Consider the following 23,428-nt stretch of genomic DNA (forward strand, 5'->3'; position numbering starts at 1 on the left):
TTAGTTCTTCACTGAGCCTTATCATTGTGTCAAATTGCAATGCATGGTGGTTTTGTGCTACAGTTGGTGTACGTTTTAGCCTACAACAACCTAATATATTCACATGTGCCATAATCGATTTGGTGTATTTTTGTCATCTCTCCTTCCTTGTCTAAGCTTCGTGCAAAATCAAACCTCTCCTGATTGTCAGTAATGCAGGGTTGTGTCTTTGTGGTGGTTCTACACTGAGGCTTACTGTGGTGGACTGCACCAGAAATGAGCACCAAACAAATGAGCTTAATAAATAAATAAACAGCTTACACGAGCTACAGACCTACACTCCGCATCAAAGAAAGAAAAGCAGGAAAGGCCATCGTACATATTCTACAAAGTTGGACTTGTCAGCATAGCTGGGCTTCACGTCGGCGATTTCTATAGTCAAAGACAACCCTTCCTGCATGTGGCACACAAAGTTATATCCCAATTTCACGCGCGTTGGAATTCCAACAGGTCCAACAAAACAAAAACAATCCAGCGTTGCTTGATGTGATGAGGTTATTGAATAGATTAATTCCGTGACTAGGCAGCACAGACATATGTTGGTCACTCCAAACAATCTAAACGTACAAACTGCAAACGTTTTATCAGTGCCTGGCAGTGTTTTTAATGTTGTGTCTCTCCCTCCACAAGCACCGTTTCAAGAGATTGTTTTCCTGAGTCTCTGGTTTAGAGGGGGAGGTACAACGCAAGCACCGAGCTGCCATGTCCACACGGGGTGCGAGTGGTGGGGCAACTGCTTGTTCCTGAAAGAGTTGAGAGAGTAAGCTGGGCTCAGGTCACCGTCACTTCCCACGACAAGAGACGGCGGAGAGGGGAAATTCGCCATGAAGTTAAAGGGCCTCTTCAGACACGGAGTTTGGCCGCCCGTGGCCCTCCTGCGCTTGCTTTGACTCGCCCACTCCTCTTCGGATCTTTCGTGGTCAGCACACCGAGGACTTCTGTCCGCTGTGGAACTCGGTTTGGCCGCCTTCCTCCCCCACATGGGAACCCGATGGCTTCTCCTGACCCTTTCACCATTCTTGTACTCTCCGTTCTCAGCACAGTGAATGTCTAACGTGCTGCTCGGTTCCTGGTTCAGAGGAGGAGGAAGAGGAGGAGGGGGAGTTGTTTTGCTGGCGTCTTTACACAGCTCCTTTTCCACAAAATCGTCTTTGCTGCACGAGCCGTCAACCCCGTTGGTCTTACTGAGTGGAGAAAGGCATTGGCTGGTGTACTCGTAGTCGTCTAGAGGGTCCTCCACTTTGATTTTGACATGGTTGAACTGAAACGCGCCTCTGTCGTGGTCGGAGGCCAAGGCCGAAGACTCTTTGCCTTCTGTCTTGATTTCCTTTGCGGTGAGCTTGGGGGTCGGGCTGCTGGGTAGTTTGGTATCCGTGAGCGTAAAGGGCGCGTGCTCGGTCTTGTGAGGGAGTGCATTGTCTTTGTTCTGTATGTGGTCAGGGCTGGGGATGAAGGCCGAGTGAAATTTGCTGGAGAGTCCAAGAAACGACGTTCCGTTGGCGCGCGGCGCGCCGTAGGGGAAGCCTACGGTCCCAACTCCTGCGCCGCTTCTGGCCGTCTCGGTGGTCTTTGGCAGCTGGTGTGCGAAATGGAGGTGGAGCGGGGGGGCGTGCGAGGTCCTACCCGCGAGGCATGCGCCCACCGCTCTCCTCCAGCTCGCCACGTCCACGTCCAGCTGCCGCGGCGCCTTGGGCCGCTCGCTCTCCCGGTAACGGAAGGTTGGCTGCAGAAGCAGGGGCGCCTTTGCGAGGCGCGCGCGCCTAAAACGGATGCTCTGCGAGGAGACGTGACTGCTGGCCGAGCTCGAGTCCGAGCTGTCCTCCTCGTCACTACTGTTGTCATCGGACGAGCACGAGATGCACTCTTCCTCGTCTTCTTCCTCGTCTTCATCCTCCTCGTCCGACGTGCCTGAGTTGGTACTGGTACTGGTGCCGCTGGTGCTGCTGGTGGACAGGCTGGAGCCGAAGTCCGAGTCGTTGTTGCTGGACGTGGACTCGCTGTCGCTGCTGCTGCAACAGCTCTCGGGCGCACAGCAGCCGGGCAGTAGCACGAGCTGGCGTGCTTCCCTGCCCCAGCAGCGATCCTCCCGGTGCCGCCGTTTTGTTTTGGGCGCCCTTTTACCCACCCTGCTGCACAGCCCGTTGTGGTGGTGGCTGAATGTCGCACCGTAAAGGCGAGGCAGCGCGCGCTCCGCTGAGCCCCAGCAGGGCCACACCGGCTTCTGCACGGGCTCCTCCTCGCGCTCCCTCGCCTTCCACTTGCCGCCGCCTACTCTCTCTGTCTTGCAGGACACGTATAAGGCCTCCACGTCCTCGCGTGAGATGAGTGTGCACTTGGCGGCGTGGAAGGCAACCGAGTTAAGGGCTTTGAGCTTGCGCAGCTGGCGCAGGTCACACCGGTGCTTTTGCACGTTCAGGTGGTCCATGCGTTTGTGCACGGTGGTGCGGGGGATGTTCTTTAGCAGGTCTGTAAATACCTGGGACAGCGCGAACATCTGCTTGCCCTGGATGACCAAATAGCCCAGCCTCACCCCCTGCATCTCCTCAAAGCCAAACTCCACGTCTCCCATCACTGCTGCTGTTGGCCCTCCTCCTCACGCCGTTCGGTCCGGCACCGAGCCCCACGTGGGTGTGTGTCCATTGAAAATCGAAACGGCATGGTTTGCTGGTCGGCTTGTTTGTTTGTTAGTTGTTGGTTTTCAACTTCATGGCATCCACGCGTCTGCTGACTGGCCCGGTCCATGCGCAAAAGTTTGCAAGGGCCACCAAAAACGGGTCCTGGATGGGCTCGAGGGGATGGGTCCACCGGTCTGAGCGCAGCATGATGGTGGACGCACGCACGCACACACACACACACACAAAAAGGAGAAAACACAAGGCTGCAGGCTCTTATACCTGCACTCACTCACTGCTCACTGCACAAGGAGAGGGAGGAAGGAAGGAAAAAAGGAAGGAAGGTGAACGGCCAGAGTGAGGAGAGAGAGAGAGAGAGAGAGAGAGAGAGAGAGAGAGAGAGAGAGAGAGAGAGAGAGAGGGGAATAAAAAAGCCCCCCCAAAAATGCAGCTGCTGCTGGTTCATCCACCAAACACACTGACAGGGAGAGAGAGTGAGCGAGCGCGGACACACCTTCATCAATTAATGCCTCCAAAGTGGACGCTGATTGGACGCTGCTGACAGGTGATGCAATCAAAATGGATATTAGACCCCCCTTTCCTCCCATGCACGCACACACACATACACCCTCACACACACACAGCCCTAAGTCATTACCATACTATTGTACTCCCACCTTACTTGTTAAAATAGTCGAAATTGCAGCCATGACAAGTTTCAGGGTCCAGGATTCCCTTTATGAACCGTGATCTTATAAAAACCCTGAGTGCAATGAAACGCCATTTTTTTTCGCCGATGATGCAAATGATACTGAAAAATATTACTATTAAACATGAAGGAACTAATTTCGCATTTAAACGCATTGCATTCAGCACCGCTGCTGGGTTTGTGTGAATTTCCAAATTTTTTAATTAAGTCATTTCATAAAATCGCCGACGCTGACTGATGTGAACATCCATGTGTGAACCAGTTATCTTAAAACACTTGTATTTCCACTTTGCTATTGCAGGGTTATTGTTTACAGGATGAGTTTTGAAAACATTGAATTTCTTTTAAATTTCATTACAGTATTTAGGTTTTCTTTTTGTGTTTTTTAATTCTAGAATTGTTGTTTTTATTTTGAATTTGCTTGGATTTTTTGTAAGTAAGTTGCATTTTTAATTTGATTATTCAACAGAATTAAACAAATTATTATTATTTTTTTTGCATTAAAGCATTTAAGAAATTTAATGGAAATTAACTACACTTGTAGATTGTGTGTGTGAATAGGAACGAGTTGTGCGGAGGGGGGGGTTCTTCTTTGTGTGTGTGTGTGTGTGCCGTAAGGCCTATTGTCCTCGGGTTTTTGGATCCACAGTTTACGAAATAAATGTAAAGAAATGCAGTGTGAGGAGATGTAAAGCGGGGATGTTTTGTAGGAAGTGTGTTGTGGGGGGATCGAAGAGGGGAGTCGCGCGTGCATGTGAACCGCTGCTGCTATTCCTCTCATCTGTTTCTCACACGGTGAGTCCAAACTTACAGCAGAAACTAAAGCTGAGGAGTACTTTCACCTTAGCTCGAGAAAACCACAACAGATTTCTGTCAAGGGCAACAGAACAAGAGAAAAAAGGAAATGGAAAATGTGTGTGTTTGTCTGTGTGTGTGTGTGTGTGTGTGAGACAGAGAGAGATTTTTTATACATGTATATATATATATATATATATATATATATATATATATATATATATATATAAATAGGTGTAATTAATATATAAATAATATATTAATATACAATTAATTTATATATATATATATATATATATATATATATATATATATATATATATATATAGTGTGTGTGTGTGTGTGTGTGTGTGTGTGTGTGTGTGTGTGTGTGTATGTGTTTGTGTTGGGAGAGGGGTGTTCCCTTCCCCCGATTTGGTTCTCTATACTCACATATGCCGCACCGCATTTACAATGGGAGAGACAGGGAGAGAGAGAGAGATGAATAGTAAATGATGAATAACTCCATGCTGCGCTTTACCATCAGTCAAAATAAAACACTCTTTATAAAACTCATAAGTCGGTTTGTTGTTCAGTTACTCAACCCGGAGAAAATAAGTTCTGCCAAAACATACATATTTGGCATTTGGCATGTATTTGACGATATAAGTTTTATAAACACAACACAATATAAAAAAGTAACAAGAACAAAGAATAAAATTACAAAAGTAACAAGAATAAAATTAAAAAAGTAAAATCCCCAAATTGTCTTGTTTCTGTGAAGGATGCTTCTGCTCTGATGATAATGCACATTCACTCTGTACAGGTAGTGTTATACCCCCCCCCCCCCCCCCCCCACACACACACACTTCCCCACCCTCACCCCCACCGGGAGAGCGATCGATGAATTGCAGCGAGCGCTCTGCGGGACAATTAATGGAAATTGTTTATTCATTACCATAATCAATTTTCAACCATCTCTAAACATTTCAATGCAAATCACACATCGCTTTCAAACGGCCTGAAACACAAAAGAGACTGCGTAAAGTCTTTACTTAGAGCTTAAAATAAATGTGAACGATTATCAACACTGTGTTTATTGTGTTTTCGGGTCCTGCTGTTAACACTGATACAGGACGTCTGGTTATACAGTAACGCCATTCCATTACCATACCTCATTATAATATTATAATTAATGAAATTAATACATTTATACGTAACAGTAAACTACTATTCAAAGATTGTTAGTGGTAAAAGACAAAATATATTAGAGTTTTAAGTTATTGGTGGTGATAATTAATCATTAACACCTGTTAGTTGTAATAAAAGAATTTACAATACTTTCACGTTTAAAAATAGGATGCAGACTTGGGCGAGAGTAAACATGTAGATTAAAATTCCATCTGCAAATTAGCTAAATATGACAATATGATATGATAAATTAATAAATAAATTAATATGGCCATGCTAATTATAAAGTTTATATTGGAAGCTCATTAGTGACTGTTTCGCTAAGTGTAAGGTGGTCACTGTTATAGTCGCTTATTCAGACCTCCAATCAACACGCTCGGCACACTCAGACAAGAGCAACAAACTATTTTTTTCTTGTATATTGTTGAATTAGTTAAGAAGATACCTGGTCATTAGCCTAGTTATGGAGTATTTGAGAAACGTTTGGAAAACTGTTTAAAATACATTTCCTTCTATGGAAGAGGGTTTCTGAATCTCTTTCAGGTCCAACAGCAAAGTAGGTTAGCATGTTCCTATGACTGATTGGGGTTTAAACCACGTTAGAATTTGACCTGATACTACAGAGCAGTAAACACTGTGAGAATCGACACACACTTACACACTCGTCTCAAAGAAACACAGCCATAAAAACTAAATTACACTGCATGTGAGTTAGACTACAAGGAAACACATACCATGTCTTAAAAATCATAAGCTATAGGTCTAATAAGACAATAGCAAAGTGTCCACCTCTAATTCCTGTGGATCCATGATTTTATATTTTTAACACGTATCCATGTTTAGCATTTAAATTCCTTTGCTGCAATACAACGCGAATACAGTCGCACTCTGACTGCGATAAGAGGCCTAAAATGTTTGTGTGTTGTGTGTGTTTTGCGTTCAGAACACCTAGCTCCCACTGAGGTGTATTTTGATATCAAACATGTGGGGCGTTAAGTCCTGCTCTACATCGCCTGTGATCAATTGTATCATATCCCCAACTATATCAGAACCGACGTCCTGTCCTATAGCACATATACGCGGACAGGGCAAGAGATCAGCGCAGACCCTGCATTTCAGCCGTCAGGGCTGATTGAATGAGGCCCTCAGTTATGACCGATAACGACCGATCGTATACGTCCTGCATCAAGGATAAGGCTTCTTTAATCTGATATATAAACAGTGACAACAAACAGCCAACGACTGGTAAAGCTGGGGTTGCCAGAACATGCCTCTGTGTAACCATCCTGTACTTTCTCGGTATTTGGGGCGTGTTGGCTTGTTTTCTGAGTGTTAAACACATTCTGATCGCTCCACATTTGGGGATCATTCTGGCTCTGACGGGGTTTGGGTGTTGGGTTTGGGTGTTGACGGGGTATTGGAGTTGCAGAGCGTTTACATACATGTTAATAAAATTGAAGTGTCAAAGAACTACAGCCAGATCATCATGTCACAGAATGTACAATTTTAAATATAGTAAATGATACAAAAATTTAATAGAACTTATGCTGTCTGTCTACACACACACACACACAAACATATATATGTGTGTGTGTGTGTGTGTCTATGGGGGTTTGTATATTTACATATAGTAATTACACATATTTACATTAGAGTATATTTTTGGAAGATGTCTATTTATTCATTCATCTTGAACTTTGAAACAATGGACACAAAACGTCAAAAAAACTATTTTATATATAATATATGCATATGCCCCTTCATTGATGAGTCATATTTAATTTAATTTAACTATTATCATTTGTTTTTAAATATATATTTTTTTATATTTACATAAAACTTGTTCTTCATAAGTGCCACATATATCGATTTTAGTCGCAATTAAGCCGTCCTGACCGGACCCTTGTATTGTGTGTGAGTGGCTGCTGTTGCCCCTGTGGGGCTGCTGTTCTTCCCCCATCGCGCTCAGCACAGCTACCCTCCGCGCGCAAAGCTTAGCCGTGCCCCTGTGCCGTGCTCTACCGGGAAAACCAGCATCGGGAAAAGCGGCTATATTTCTCGTCCGCCGGAGCGGTGAGGTGCGCTGTAAGGACTGTGGGATGAGGTCGGCTATAGAAGGTAAGAGCACGCGGTTCTGAGCGATAGCAGAACAAAGAGCTTCGTGTCTTTCCAGCTGCTTTTCCCCTGCACTTTTCTCCACCGACACACTCTCCAACCCGAGCTTGGGGGGTGGGGGTTGGGGGGTGGTCACCATTACACTCGTAAATAAAACCACAAATAGCAACAGTTTGGAGAGTAAAACTGTTTTTTATGTTGGTTTTAAAATGTAAAACTTAAAATGATCACTAAGTTTTTTTTTACCTCAGCAGTTTGTCAACAACGAGGCGCTTTAACTTTACTCGTGGAGATGGGCTCACTTCTGGGTAGAGAGTTTGAATGCTACTGAGAGTGTGTTAACAGTAAACAAATAAGCCCGAAACTTCACACAGTAGATATAATAAACAATGAATCATTTTTTTGTATGAAAGCTCTAACACGTGAATCACATCAACACTCAATCTTTTTGTTGTACATGTTCTTCTTTGTTTTGGTGAGTTTTCTGTAGTTTTATCAGGTGAAAGGAGGCAGAGTAAATATTTTATCCCATCCAACATTAAATGCGATAAATTTTTGCCTTCAGTCCAGCAGCACATAGCTGCATTATTACTTGCAACCTGAAACGTAGCTGGCTGGGGAGGGGGGGGGGTGACCTTTCACCCTGCCATGTCGTGTCTACTTCTAAGCCCCCTAAGTTACCCACAAGCCCCTGCGTCAAACCGAGCTCGTGCCACAGGCAAACTCCCCTTTAACCCCTCCCTGCCTCTCTCTGGTGCATTCGATTTTTTTTACTTTTTGTTTGGTTGTTGTTTTGTATGAAAAAAGCAAATAGCTCCATTTCACATCTTTTACACTTGGTTTAACCCCAAGTGTGACGCAGGGGTTAAAATCATAAAGAAAGGAAACTGACTAAAATAAAAAAAATAAAATCAAAATGCATAGCCCCAGAGTGCCGCAAGACCCTAACTCCCACCACTGCACATGACAGCTGCAGGTGAATTTTTATTTAACATTATGCATCACACTTTGATTGTAAAAACTACTAGGCTGGATGAACAGGTATCCGACGGTCTCTGAGGCCTGAAAACAGAACATTTCTCTCCGGTTATCACCAGAATAAATTGTTTTGCGGTTTAAGCTCCAACTGACCGTACAAATGAAAACTTCCTTTAAAAATGGACCCCCGTTTAAAATAAATGGTTAAAAAACCTCACACTAGCACACACAGGGAATTTTTAAGAAAGTAAATAAAAAAGACAATTAATAAAATCGCGAGTGGTCGCCGTAAATTGTTTTATAAGCCTGCAGTAGGATTAATCGCGTTGTAAACAAATGCCGAATATAATTCAATTAAACTCTCTCACATACAAAAGGCAACACGAAATAACATATTACAGACAAAACAAAGCAAATTGTTTTAATAATGAATTAAATATTGATTATGTTTTACCGCGTTTCTTTATTGTTGATCAGAAACTACTTTAAAATCAATGCAGGAAAGTATCATTTGCGTGCAGCCTGAATAACAGTTGGGCGGGAAAAATAATTGTTTGGGGGTTATTGTACGAAAGGCCTGAAGTAGAATTAGCCTAAGCCAGTTTTTGAATTAAAAAATGGACATTCATATTTGCCCATATTTGTTGTTGATATCTGCTAAATGTACAACACACACACACACACACACACACACACACACACATACACACACACACACACACACACGGTGTAGCCTAAAGGGAAGGCATGCCAGGAGTATTTCAACCTTCCCGGTTAATTCTCGAATATATATATATTTTTATATTTATTTGGGCTTCTCCATATGCGTCACGTTCAGTGTTTTGCATTATCACCATTTCGTCATCACAATTACTTTCACCAACTTTTATTAAAAAATTATTTTATTGTGTATATATATATATATATACACAATAAAATACAATACAATATATTACGATAATAATAGTGACAGAACACAAGTCTGATTTTTACACTCAGTTAAAAGGGTGAAGGACGGGGTAAAAGTATAGCCATTAAAAAGGATTTCTCTGGAGTTTGATCGAAACCTATTGACGACTTTAACATAACAGAGAAGCGACATTCTAAAGTACTGAGCCTCTAAAGATATGTCACAATAGGTCAAACACAGATGACACAGACAACACTGAGCAGCGTAGACACTGTAGGAGGACAACTGTCACCTGTATTTAGTGCTATGTTTGAGATTACAAAAAATAGGCATTCAGTCTGCAAGAACATATGCCAGCAAACATATACCAATACTTTTTCATGTTGAATAATTTAGTTCAGAAAATAAGCTTTTAAATTCTAATTTACTGTTATACCCCTTACTCTTGTTAGATTTAAGAATAAAAAATAATAATTTCAACATATTGTTTAAGTCTCTGTGCTCTGGAATCTCTTGTGCACCTATTATACTTTTCGGTTAATCACAAATTTCAAGCTACCGAAATTATGTACTTGTGTGTATGCAAGTGTATGTGTGTGTGTGTGTGTGTGTGTGTGTGAGAGAGAGATAGAATGAGATAGTTACTGCCTCCAGATTTGTAAAGTGTTATTTTTGATTTAACATAGCTTCATATAAGCCTTACCAATGTTAATCTATGTGACTCCAGGTTTCTGAAGTTGTTAAATTTATTTTTATTCTTTGGCTCTAACTGTTACCATACAAAATAAACAAAACATTTTTGAAATAACAGTATTTTACAAACTATGTAACATAGATTCAGAACAAACACTGGTGTCTATTGTTTTGTTTTAATAGTTTATTACCATATAATGTAACCAGCTAAATAAACTGAAAAATTAACTTATTATTTATAAACTATAGCATATATGGCTCCAGATATGTATTACTGGTATGTATTATTTTACACTGTGTTATCATATGATATACTGTATTCGTTTATGTATGATTTTGCACTGTTTAATACTGTATAATTTTACACTGTATTGGGAGGAATCCTCACATCCATTGTTTGCACTGTTTTACATTGTACCAGATACAAATGACTAAATCAAGGATAGTTGTGCAACTTACTATATTGCTGAACAAGGGTATGCAAGTAATAAAAAATACAATTATTTGCTGAATACAACATATTGGGGACAAAATTAACATAATATACATTCATTTTAACTCAATACATATTGGTCCTGTACTATCAAACACCAATTTACATTTACAAATTCTTGATAAATGGGTCAAACATAATTTGCAAAAAAAATCTTTACTCACAGTTAAGAGTGTTTTTTTTTTTTTACTTTCCTCTGTAAAGTATCATTTTTGGAGAGTAAATTATTTATTTAGTTGTTTGCTTGTTTCTTTTACAGTGATAATGTGGAATATTAATGATCTCTCCTGTATTATATTTTTTTTTAGCTTAAGTACTAACAGTGTCCAGACTCACTGTTCATATCCAGAATCATGGACTTGTTTGGCAGAACCTTGAGACAGATTACAAAAATCCAACCTATTGCGTTCTCACTATACTAGATTTGTTGTAGTTGTCACTGTATTAGAACTGTATTTGGTTTTAGTCAATGTACAAAGCATTTTATAAGTTTAGTACTAAGATACAGTAGCCTATAATTAATTAACACATACCATACGATACTCTTGCTATTACACAGTGTTAAATTTACTGCTCTTTCCCTCTATGTATTGTATTAGCAGATTCTGTAACTGAATCAGTGATGGACAACAACAGGGTACATGTAATTTATTACTGTTCCTAATATTTCTTATGTATGTGTACTTTACTGAAGGACTGGGTGACTTTTACTTTAACTCCACTATGTGTCCATGTCAAAAACCTTACTTTTATGCCTATATACTATGGAAAAATGTAAAAGTAGAAGTTATTACTTTGTGCACAGTTAATTTGCTTAGCATACACTTTGTTTTGAACTTGTTTTGACCTGTTGGACATAACTACCTGGTGCAAGCATGCAGTTCAATGTCAGTGCAGCAGCATAAAATTTAAGTGGCCATGCCTTTATAAATGATGAAATATATTGAATATATTGATACAGTTTAGTAAAACATAAAGGGAAACCCTGTTTAAAATGATTTTAAATTAAACAATATTTTTAAACTGAAGCTTTACTTTTTATAGCCACTTCATGTTTATGAACATTTTAATAGATATCAGTGTTTGACCAATTAATGACATTCTATTATCATACCGGTTTAGCAAGAGTGATTTTATTTATTTATTTATTTTTATTACCAAAAAATAGTTGATTATGCCAGAGTTTGGTAATAATTGTTTTGTAAAAATGTTTGCAAAAATTATTAGGCTATAAGGCATTATATTTTTAAGTGTATACTTATTTGTACATTGAAGGCAAGTACTTTTGTGTTTTTACTCCAGATGAGGTCTAAAAGGAAGACTATTTCCTGAAGACTACTTTTACTATAATTATGTTTTACCTTGGACATCTCTACTTCAACTGAGGCAAATACATATTATGTATACTCTGAATACTGACTCAAGCGGAGTGAGGGCTTGAGTTTAGTGGCGTATGTATTCATTTGTTTGTTCATGTGAAACTTGATATCCTTTTTAAATGAATAACTTAAATTAAATATTTACTAAAAAAAAAAAAAAAAAAAAAAAAAAAAAATATATATATATATATATATATATATATATATATATACAAAAATGATATATATATTTTAAAGATTGTGTTAAATAAAACTGTAACCTAATTCTGATCACAATCAGAATTCCAAAAAAAAGCACTTTTAGCCAGCGCTTCCAACATGCTTACAATGCTAGCGATATAATAAATTCTGTGGACATGCATGAATATTATAGAGATATTTTCAGCAATAATGCCTTTCCAATAAATTATTTTTGCAATATGTTCTCCTGTACTCCCTATTTGTTTTCACTCATCAGTGATCATTTACTTATCATGACCTAATTTCAAGATACCTCAAGGTATGGAAGTACCTCAAGGTACTGTGTGTATAAACAGTGTTTTTAATAAATTACCTGGGAACTTCTAAAGGTCTCAGTGCATTGTTTTGAATGTCAGAGCCCTCCTAATTCTACCAATGAAGTATGGAGTTGTCTTGAGCTTGTTCATAGTGTAAAAAAAGCTTAATATTGCAAGCATTATAAGCCTGTTGGGAGAATCGGCTAAAAGCACGTGGGAATGCTGGGGGTGAGTGGAGGTGAAGTGTTTGACAAAAGTTTGTACTTGTTATTATGATTCACTACATCTCAACTGATCATAAATCTAAATAAATCTAAATAAAATATAAATAATAAAAACTGAACGTACAAAACATAACATACATAAATATATATAAGAAATGGGGACAGAAGCATAATGGTAAATGTCTCACTCACACAGGTTACACTCATCTTAGTCTGTGTCTCCAAAAGTGCCCAAACACAACAAATTAAATATTTACTCAATAAATATCAGTACTTTCCTTGTTTAAACAACATCCAGACATTTAAATGCCTTTTAAATCTGGAGTTTCTGTTTCTATCATTTTAAGAGATGAAGGACATGGCAGAAATAATAGTTGACTACTCGACTTATTGAAAAAATAATTATCAGATTAGTCGACTACCAAAATAAACATTAGTTGCAGCCCTACCTAACTTTATAATTAGATTAATGATGTAATATTGAGCTATCTTATGTTAAACATAATATAAACTAACTTCAACATCAATATGACCAATAACAACCTCACAATGCCAAAACAGATGTAACAGGGTTTCTGGGTGTACATCACAGAACGAGCTATTTGGATTAAAATCTTTTTTAATTTGGTTAAATAATGGTTTGTTTGGTAGGATGTGTAATATTTTAAATATAATACGAAGAGAACACGTGCTGCTGGTGATTTAGGTCACACTGATGCAGTGCTGGCTGGTAGTTCATTCTGTGTAGTTGGTGACATTAGCTTTAGCATTATTAGCTTTAGCAGGAACAGTGTGTCTCTTCTGTTTCAGCAAAACCCTAAAACCTGCTCAACCCCTCACACTGGAGCCAATCAGCAGCGCACTCTTTGGACAGTCCGCGCATGCGCAAACGCTTCTCTCACTTCCCCAGAGCCTTTCTGGGTTTTTTCTGGTGTTGAACAACAACAACAATAAAAAAAATCTAATATCAAACAGCGCTATCGGCTGTCAGCCGGCCTCGAAAATGGCTTTTCATCGGAATGGGACTTAGATACCGGCAAGTGCGGGAGGGCGAGGTCGCGATCTGATGCGCGATCGGCCCGTTTTCTCTCTGCCTTTTTACGCGACCGTTTTCTCCTCTTGTAGATGGTGTCCAGCGACTACTTGGTGAATAATATGAAGGAGATGATTGGAGGCTGCTGCGTTTGCTCAGACGAGAGAGGCTGGGCCGAGAACCCCCTGGTTTACTGCGACGGACACGGCTGCAACGTCGCCGTGCATCAAGGTAGCGTAAATCTCCTGCTTTAATAATAAAAACTCGAGCTGGGTTTAATCACGCTGGGGAGCAAGCGGCTGTGGTCTGTCTTGCGTGTGAAACGTGCCTGCTAATTAGCCTGTTAGCTAGAGCTTAAGATGTAGTAAAGGTGGATTACCCAGTTCCAGAAAGTTAAAATCCAACCCATGGTTTTGTACCAACTGCCTGGGCGGCTCTGCAGTTGGTACAAAACCCTGGGTTGGATTTTTACTTTTCGGACCTGGGTTACCCACCTCTAGCTGTAGGATAGCTAACTAGCTAGCTTGCTAGCTTTGCTAGAGCTGGACCCTGTTTTTTTTAGCCCACCTACTTTTTTATTATATGTTTTATAACGGCAGCGTTAGCTAGATGATTTATTTGTATAGTAACATGTTTTTTGTACGTATTCAGCTTTTATTTTTTGCTGTCCAAACATTTAACGTTAGTTAGTTTAAACTGTTGTTTTTAACGTAACAACACACATTGCTAGCCTAGCTAGCAAACGTTATTCTACTCTCCTTCACCGGCCAGATTAGCTATGCTAAGCTAAGATAAAACATTTAGTTAAAATTTTATTTACGTTTGAACGCTTTTTTAAAAGACGTCTGTACTTCACACTGTTAGTATATGTTCGTCTTGTTCCTAAGTTAGGACGTGAATATAGCTAACTAGTGATTTAAATCGTAAATATTTGCCGTTTTCGGCGTCCTACTTAGCTTAGCTACTTAGCATGTTAGCATGCTAACCTAAGTCGTTAGGGCAACAGCTAACCTAGTTAGCTGACAAGCTAAGCCGCTTAGCTCATCCGCTAACACAGGATGTGGGCTGCAGCTCTGCGGAACGTGCAGCAGCTCGGCTCAAGATAGACATTTTCTTATCGGAGTAGTGAGTGAACTATCCTAGCTAAGGCGGTTGCGAGTGTTGTGTTGTGATCTTCTGTGGTTTTACTGCTTGTTAGCCTCATCACTGTAACAGTATGTGGTTCAGTGGTGCCATGAGTCCGCCTGCCATGTCACTTTAACTAGGTTGTAACTAGGTTAGTTGGCTCCACCACAGGGGTGCTTGGATGTTTCTGAACCCTTTAGCCAGAAATTAATACAAACAATTTAGAAAAGTATATAAGTAACTTGATGAGGAAAAAAAAGCTTCAGCGTGTTAAGTTCTTATGTCAAGTTTCCTTTAACATTTGTTTTAGATATGCCAAAAACATTTCTACAGAGCTAATGTCAAGACTTTGGTTATTACAGAACAACCATATTTTTTGGTACAGTGACTTCTTGTGTTTATATGGTTGTTGTCTTGCCACATGACCCACATTACCTTGATATGCAGCTCATGGACATAAGTCCTGACGTTTTCCTTTGAACTTTGATGAAACAGCGAAGTGTGAATTATATCAGCAATGATTTCAAGCTGTCCTAGACCATATGCAGCAAGTCTTAAATCATTATACCACCCCCACAGTGTTTTACAGATGCTGTAAGATGTGTTTTTCTTTCTCCATACATAACATTTATTTTATTTAAACCAAACCTAACTATTTTGGTCTCACCCATTCACAAAACATTGTTTCAATAGATTTTGGCTTATCTATGTACCAGTAATATTTAGCAAACCTTTGGAGAGTAGCAGCTTTTACCTTTCAACCCTGCCATGCACACCACTGTTGTTCAGTGTTCTCCTGATGCCTGACTCATAAATATTAACATCAAACAATGTAAGAAAGGCTGTCAGTTGCTTAAAAGTTACCTTGGGTTCTGTTGTTCTTAAATTTTCTCAATTTCTACACAGTCTGTTTGACTGGATTGGTGGAGTCCAAACTTTTTACTGTTGGGTTTTAAAAACCTTTGACAAGCTTCAATATCAATATATATTTTTTGATATCTTAAGAAATCTCCTGTGTTTATATAATACTTCCACAAAGATGTTGCACAGAACCGACTTTGATAGATCTTTAAATAAAATGGGTGTCCAATCACACCTGATTATTATACTTTTGATTGAAAGCACCTGACTCTCATTTTACCTTCAAATGATCTGTTTATCTTAATTTACCAATGTGTAGTATTGAAGGAATATTTCCTCCATAAAGTTTGGTCTTATTTGTTGGAATAGATTCTCTTAATCTGCTTTTAGGGCATTAGAAACTCTAAAGGGTTCACAAACATTTAGGTACAACTTTAACTTGTGTGGTCATAAATATTATTAGACAATTCATATTGTCTGGCTGCATCTCCATTCCTATGGAGATTATACATGTGTGGTCAGCAGAGGGTGGTGGCCTTAAAGTAGCTGAACTCTTTCATTATAAAGGTTGTCAGGATACATTTGGTCTGTGGGACACTGAATGTATGTACGTAATTTAGTTGGGATTCAGTGATTTTTGTCAGTGATTTTCTGATTTGTACACCCATCCATGTATAGATACATGAATAGATAAATACTGTATTGATCTTGAAAAAAAATTAGCCTGGGGTTTGTTGCTAAAATTCATTTCTGACTATACTTTAGCAGCTAGTATTGCTAAAGTCCTTGGTCATCATGGGTGTCAGGCCATGTTCTCAGGACTTTTTAAAACCCATAAAACAATACTGGTATAGACATGTGTTTTGTCTGAGATTTACATGAGTAAAACACTTTAACACTTCAAACATGTCATGAGCAAGCGATTTCAGGCATATTACATTATTTGAAAATTATTTGAGAAATTTGCAAATGACCAGCACCCAGTTTCAGCAAGTGTAGGTCATGTTCTGCACTCATTCTATTTGTATACGTCATTAGTAGGTCATTCAATTACATGGATACAATCTTATTTTTTCTGTTTGTTCAGAAAATTAAACAGTTCATCTAGTATCTTCAATTGATTAAGATTAAGATTAAGATTCAAGTCATTACACCCTACTCTTTTGATTTTTTTTTTTTTTAAATCAGTGGCTAAAAGTGTACTTTTGGATACAGATATTAGTGTCATTATTTCCATTGCCTGCATAAAGCAATGTTAATATTCTAAAACTAATAACCCTGTAATTCAGAGAATCCAATGATGTTTATGAGAGGATTGTACACAGGACACAACAAAATGTATGGGATTAGAAAGTTTGTTTACCATAGACCCTCTTTACACCTGGTCATTTAAGTGTGAGGATAAAATATGCACATACAAATTCAAGTGTAAACGCACTTAAAATATGTTTCTAATGGATACAAATCTGATCACATTAACCACTTCAGGGGCTGTTTTGGATGTAATCCAGGTACTTTTCACATTAAATAACCAGGTGTCAACAGGTAAAGATAGCTTTGTTATTTTCTTTCATCATTTTTTGTCATTGAGAAATCTTGTTTGTTGGTAGTATTGTTAGTACTTGGTTTAGAACTATAATTCTAATACAATGTTTTGAATGAGACACTAGTACATTAACAAAACAAGCTTGGATATGCTTGGACTTGCTTGGACTACACTATTTTTTGATGTAAAGTCATAAAATAGATATAATAACTTTCTCATGGTATTATATCTATAATGTTCAGTATTAAAGTACTCTGGTCAGTTTCAGGGGCAAGTAAAGAACAGTTAAACCAGTTTAACTGGTTAAGAAACCTGTTTACTTCAGCATGTTTGTCAAAGTATTAACTATCTTATCTTTTTTCCTTATCAGCTTGTTATGGAATTGTCCAGGTCCCGACTGGTCCCTGGTTCTGCAGGAAATGTGAATCTCAAGAGCGAGCTGCCCGTGTGGTAAGTTTGACCTATTTGAGACTTTTCACACAATTCTGTTCAGTTTACAGCTAAATTACTTTTGGGTTCAGTTGGCTATATTGCCTACATCTACTGTCAGTTGTTTACATTACACAAATCATGACATTAATGCTACTGTAATATTGGATTTTTCTTAGATTTGTTTTACATCAGTGTTTTCTTTAGTTTTAGTATTAATTCAGAGGTGCTAACAGTACCAACATGTGCTAACTTTTTGTTAGTGATCATGATTGTGTGTCAAACACACAGTAGAATGGAAAATTCCAAGAAGCTCAGTGTAGATTTAAGCTGGATCACTCTAAATAACTATTAATAAGCTATTAGAATGGTCTGAAAGAAAAGCCGAAATGTTTACACTCAGGTGAGAGGAATTTTGTTCAGAAGCAACCAAAGAACCACCAAAAGTACATGCACAAACTGATAGTAGCTAGAACACAATTGGCACTGTTTATAGTTTTAAATGTTTGAGAGTAGATTCAGTACCCTTTTCAAAATCCACAAAATATAATGGAAACGTCTTGTAGAGAAAAAGGTTGTATTAAGAGCAGTGAAAATGAGGCACACTCGCATTTAAGGTAGCGTTTATAATGTAATTAGCCTGTTTTTCTGATTGTGCGCTGTGGTAATAGATTACCTTACATACCTGACATGCTTTAATTAGCTGTACTGTCTTTTATTATGTTTTCCTGTTTGCTCTTCTGATGCCCAGTCCATGGATAAAGGACTGCTGCTTTAATGTGTGGTAATGAGTGAACATAAAGCTTTTAATGAGACACCTTGTCCAGTAATGTTTTATACTAATAAATGGTAGTAATTGCAGGGTGACAGCAACAAATGCTTGCATACAGGTTTGGTTACTTTGATCGACAGTGTGGCCTGTTTGATTGACACACCGGCTAAGTTTTGGAGTTGTTCAGGGTATAGTGCAGTCTGTAAGTAATTAGGCAGTCATAATGTCACATGTGAGTTACATCTGTATTGGCTAAATCATATAGTAACCATGTTGCCTTTTACATTGTGTTATGTTTTATCAAAAGGCATGAACAAATTGGACAGTTTACATAATATTGTAATAATTAGTGTTCAAATGCTTGGTTGTCAGTGACCTATAGACAGCCACAGTGGGCCAAGATTACCATAATGTTAACAGAATATAGTGTGGTGTTATATTTCTCTTTTATAAACAAGAATTAGTTTGTTTGTTGTGATGCTGGATACTACTGTCTGTTTCCATAATTTGGAAATTCCATTAACGATTCAACACAGAATAATGAAATACAAGTCAGATTGTACAGTGGAGAAAATAATTTTCATCCCCTTCTGATTTTGCTAGTTTTCCCCTTTCCTACAAATACATGAACAAGCCATAATTTTAATGGTAGGTTTATTTTATCAGAGAGTCAATAAAACAAAACAAAACAATTTAAATACATGTTATGAATTAATTTGTGTTTGATAAAGTAAAGTATTTGATCCCCTACCAACCAGCAAGAATTCTGACCCCCACAGAACTATGAAGCACACAAATTAGTCTTAATCTTACCTGGCTATGTTTATAAAAGATACCTGTCACAGAATCAGTCTCTTCCATTCAAAGCTCTCGACCACCATGGGCAAGACCAAAGAGCTGTCGAAGGACGTCACGAACAGGATTATAGACCTGCACAAGGCTGGAATGGGCTACAAGACCATCAGCAAGAAGCTTGGAGAGAAGGAGACCACTGTTGGTGAAATAATTAGAAACTGGAAGAAATACATGATAACAGTAAGTCACCCTCACTCTGGAGCTCCATGCAAGGTCTCACATCATCGGGTAAGGAGGATTCTGAGAAAGGTCAGCCTAGAATTACACAGGAGGAGCTTGTTAATGATCTTAAGTCGAGATGCATGAATTCCGACTCTAGTATTGGGTATTTGCTCAATATCGTGCTCATTTACTTGTTTTCGTAATGGCAAACAAGGCTCCGATACCAACATCTGATGCCCTCTCTATAGTGCACAATGCTGCGCAAACCAACCACACTATTACATAATTCTCCTGATTGCTTTATTTTTAAGTAGATATCAGTATCGTCACAAACAGAAATATACATACTTGAGCTCATATTCGGTTGAAAAAAAAATGGTATCTATGTATCCCTGGAAGCATACAGGCATACAAAAAAAATTACATTACATTATTAACATTAGCACATTTTCAATGTAATGAATCTGCAATGCCAGCAAAGTCCCTCGGCTTAAGTACAGTCTGAATTTTGCCCAATGAACACCTGAATCAGAGAAGGCATGGGAGAATGTGATGTGGTCAGCTGAAACTAAAATTGAGCTCTTTGGCAAAAAACTCAACTTGAGAAATGCTAGACGTGACCCCAAGGACACCATCCACACATGGAGGTTGAAACTTTCTTCTAAGGGTACAGGAAGACTTCACTTCATCGAGGGGCCATGTACAGTAGAATTTTCAATGAGCGCCTCCTGGCCTCTGAAGATGGGTCTTGGATGAGTCTTCCAGCATGACAATGACCCAAAACATATGGCCATGGCAACAAAGGAGTGACTTAAGAAGACACACATTAACATCCTGGAGTGGTCAGTCCAGGCTCCAGATCTTAATTTCATAGAACATCTGTGGAGTGGGCTCAAACTAAGAGTTGCCAACTGACATCCTTTAACCTTCAGGATTTGGAGATTTTCTGTAATTTGCATATTTTGATATTCTGACTCTCTCTGTTAAATTAAATTCTACCATAAAAAATAAAAACAGGCAATGTATTTTGTAATGGAGTAAAATCAAAATCAGCAAGGAATCAAATTACTATTTTCCCCACTATACATTACATTGTTTCCTGATTTTAACCACACGTCAGATTTGTTTGTTGTCTTGTAGAGACTGATGCATTTTTCCAGACCACATTCAAAAGTGGTTGATTAAATTTGATTGGATTTGTATTTGTTTTAAATGCATCTTGAGTATGTTTTTTGGGTATCTTTTTTTGTTTGCACATTTTTATTGGGCTTGCCTTTATCCACATGTAATCCTGGTACTCCAGACCAATGAAGTGGCTAGGTGTAAACTGGGTCAGTGATCTTTTCTAGGATGTTTTCAAACGTGTTTTGATGTGCATACACACATTTAGCGAATTAACCCACATATTATTTAAAAGCTAATTTTAAAACATTTCAATGTTGCATACTGATTTGCAGTTAAGCTGCCAATGAGAAAAATGTGTTTTCTGTTGTAAGGAATTTAGAGCACAAACTGAAAATTCAGTATCCAACAATTCACACCTGCAGCTTCTAGCAGACCTGCCAATCAGATAAAATACAGATACAGACCAAGAAGAGAGGAGGCTGCTTTGATGGTAGATGGACGGCGTTGTTACATTCGATATCATGTTTGATAGTTATTTTTCATGTTTAAATATTTAATCATGTTATGATGTTTTAGTGTGTTTAAACTTTACATATTTTTGCATATTTTATTTTGCTTAAGAATCTGTGGCTTTGATCATGGGATTTTTGCTTAATTTTAGCCCGAACCAGGTGCTGAGTCGTGAGATTGATAGAGATTTCGTTGGTTGTTACTGAGAATTGATGTGAAATACACTAAGTTTTACTACCATAATATTATTCTTGTGTATTGTGCTGTATTTTGTATGGCTTGTTTTGTGGATGTGGTATCCTGTCAGGTTTTGTATTTGTTTTCAAAGTATTTGAAATGCTTCTAAATGGGTTTTAATTTGGATTTTGTTTCCAAAAACTATCATTTCTATAGTTTGTACCTAAATAAAAATGCAAAAAATAATGTTACAAAGGTGTGTCTGTTGTGGGCCAAAGGTTGGACATGCAAAGCAGTATACAAATAAAATGGAAAAATAAATACATAATAAATAAGTTTTAATGTTATATAGCTTATTTTAGCTTATATATAATGTTATTATAGCTTTACATTCTATATTTGCTGTACTTTTTAAAATACAAGTTATGTAAAATTGTTTGGCCAACTCTCAGCTCCTCTCCTGGAGATCTACCTTCCTACCCATTTCCAACCTCCAAGATAAATAAAATGATACAAATTAGGATAATTAAATACTGCTGAGAGCAGAAATTAGATGATTAGGTGTAGTTGATTAGAGTTGAAAGTAAAGTCTTTGCCTGGTAATTTTTAATTTGCTTAATCAGTAACTTGAAAAAAAGCAAAAAGACACAGTGAAGTGTGTTTTTGGCTAAGTTGGACTGCTTTGGGTGATTTGTAAAACCAATAGTTGCAGTTTTCTTGTTATTTAGATTATTGATAATTGTTATTGTATTATGTGTCAATCACTGCTGAGATTTGATTACCTAATTTTATTGACGAGACCTACTTCTTTTCTGCTGCTGAGAGTTTTTCTATCCTAAAGATGCACCAATACAGGGTTCTTGGTCTTTTTTATTTTTGAACCCAGTGCATAGCTAGATGTTGAAAATGTGTTTAGTGTACCCTGCTATTCTTCAATGTGATACTTTTGTAATGTTATCATTTCACTCTTGAAGCTTACACATGGTATCCTGTGATGAACCGTTTGAGATCATGCTGGTTTCTTCATCTTGTATTTGTAGTTGTTTTTATTTTTTTTGTTTATATACTTTTTTTTGTGATGAGTGCAAGTGTGTGACCAGATCTATTCTAGGGATGCCCTGACTCAATTTGTGCCCCAATCTGTTCAGAGTATCTTAAGCTGACTATCAGCTGACAATGATTTAATGTTTATGTGTCTCGAACCTATTCAGACACATCATTTATATATGATTTGCTTCTAGTTAACACTAAAGCAAAGATATTTTTTGTTAGTAAAATAATGATATTTAGGCTAAGTTGCTTGGTTTGGTATAGACGTTTGTAATGTTTAATATCTTATAATACTAATCCTTTTTATCATTAAGCTTTAAGTTACATAAAACACTACAGTGAAATCACTTTGTGTGTATGCTGACACACTCATTGTCCACTCCGTGGGACACCTGCTCATTTCTTGTTTATTCTAAAATAAATGCTATTAAACAGAGTTTGGTGGAGTACCTGTCTCTGCTTTCTACTAGATTTTGAGCGCTGATGTGAGGATCCGATTGTATTCAGTGACTAATGCTTGTGAAGTCATTCTCATCCCAAAGGTATTGGATAAAGCCCCATCAATTGAGACAACACAGGTGCACCGCTCTGAAACTCTCCTTTAGTTCACACATGGCATTAGGCCAATAGTTTCATGTTGATCTGATACATAGGGTCATCCTGTTTCCATCGACTTTCTGTGTACATTTCAAGTGATGAATGTGTGAAAAAAGTTTTACACTAAGTTACTTTGTCAATCAATCATTTTGCATTATTTTTTCTAAATGAGGTCCTTTTGCTGCTGTTCTGTAAATTTTGATTTAACACAAAAAGTTACGTGATGCACAGGTTTTTCAAAGAAATTCTTATATTCACAGACCTTAGCTGTTGAAGTTGAATACAGGGGGTGGGGGAAGAAGTGAGGGAAAATTGTTTTCCATGATGTGGGCCTTTAGTCTGTTTGTTCATGATGTAGACAGAAACAGAACACCCTATGTTTGATTAGCAGATCACTTAATGCTTGATCTCTACTTTTTTGCAGAGATGTGAGCTGTGTCCCCACAAAGACGGAGCTCTGAAAAGGACAGATAATGGAGGTAATGCATCCTATTTTACATAAATACATTTTTGGAAACGTTATTTAGGGTATGTTCAGTTTTGCCTGCAGGTTATAGCTTCTGATGTAGCAA

General features: G+C 38.2%; 2 protein-coding genes across 8 annotated transcripts in view; one reads left to right on the forward strand and one right to left on the reverse strand.

Annotated features, from left to right (window-relative positions):
* Positions 1 to 3,260, reverse strand: skida1 (SKI/DACH domain containing 1). The gene has a single exon (XM_007254793.4). It carries the CDS (start codon positions 2,606 to 2,608, stop codon positions 677 to 679), a length of 1,932 nt encoding a protein of 643 aa, XP_007254855.3. The 5' UTR covers positions 2,609 to 3,260; the 3' UTR covers positions 1 to 676.
* A 4,033-nt stretch (positions 3,261 to 7,293) lies between these two features.
* Positions 7,294 to 23,428, forward strand: part of mllt10 (MLLT10 histone lysine methyltransferase DOT1L cofactor) — a 71,569-nt gene continuing 55,434 nt past the window's right edge. Inside the window, exons 1-5 of one of the 7 annotated variants that reach the window (XM_022683517.2) lie at positions 7,294 to 7,443; positions 13,740 to 13,878; positions 17,550 to 17,629; positions 19,248 to 19,415; positions 23,281 to 23,335. In XM_022683517.2, coding sequence (XP_022539238.2) covers positions 13,740 to 13,878; positions 17,550 to 17,629; positions 19,248 to 19,415; positions 23,281 to 23,335 — 442 coding nt within the window. In that variant the 5' untranslated portion in view covers positions 7,294 to 7,443. Of the gene's footprint in view, positions 7,444 to 13,430; positions 13,879 to 17,549; positions 17,630 to 19,247; positions 19,416 to 23,280; positions 23,336 to 23,428 lie in introns of those variants that run through there. The other 6 variants (XM_022683549.2, XM_022683534.2, XM_022683539.2 and 3 more) reach the window with 6 other exon arrangements.

The sequence above is a fragment of the Astyanax mexicanus genome, chromosome 1 (assembly GCF_023375975.1).
Source record: "Astyanax mexicanus isolate ESR-SI-001 chromosome 1, AstMex3_surface, whole genome shotgun sequence".
In the NCBI taxonomy this organism is placed as follows: Eukaryota; Metazoa; Chordata; class Actinopteri; order Characiformes; family Acestrorhamphidae; genus Astyanax; species Astyanax mexicanus.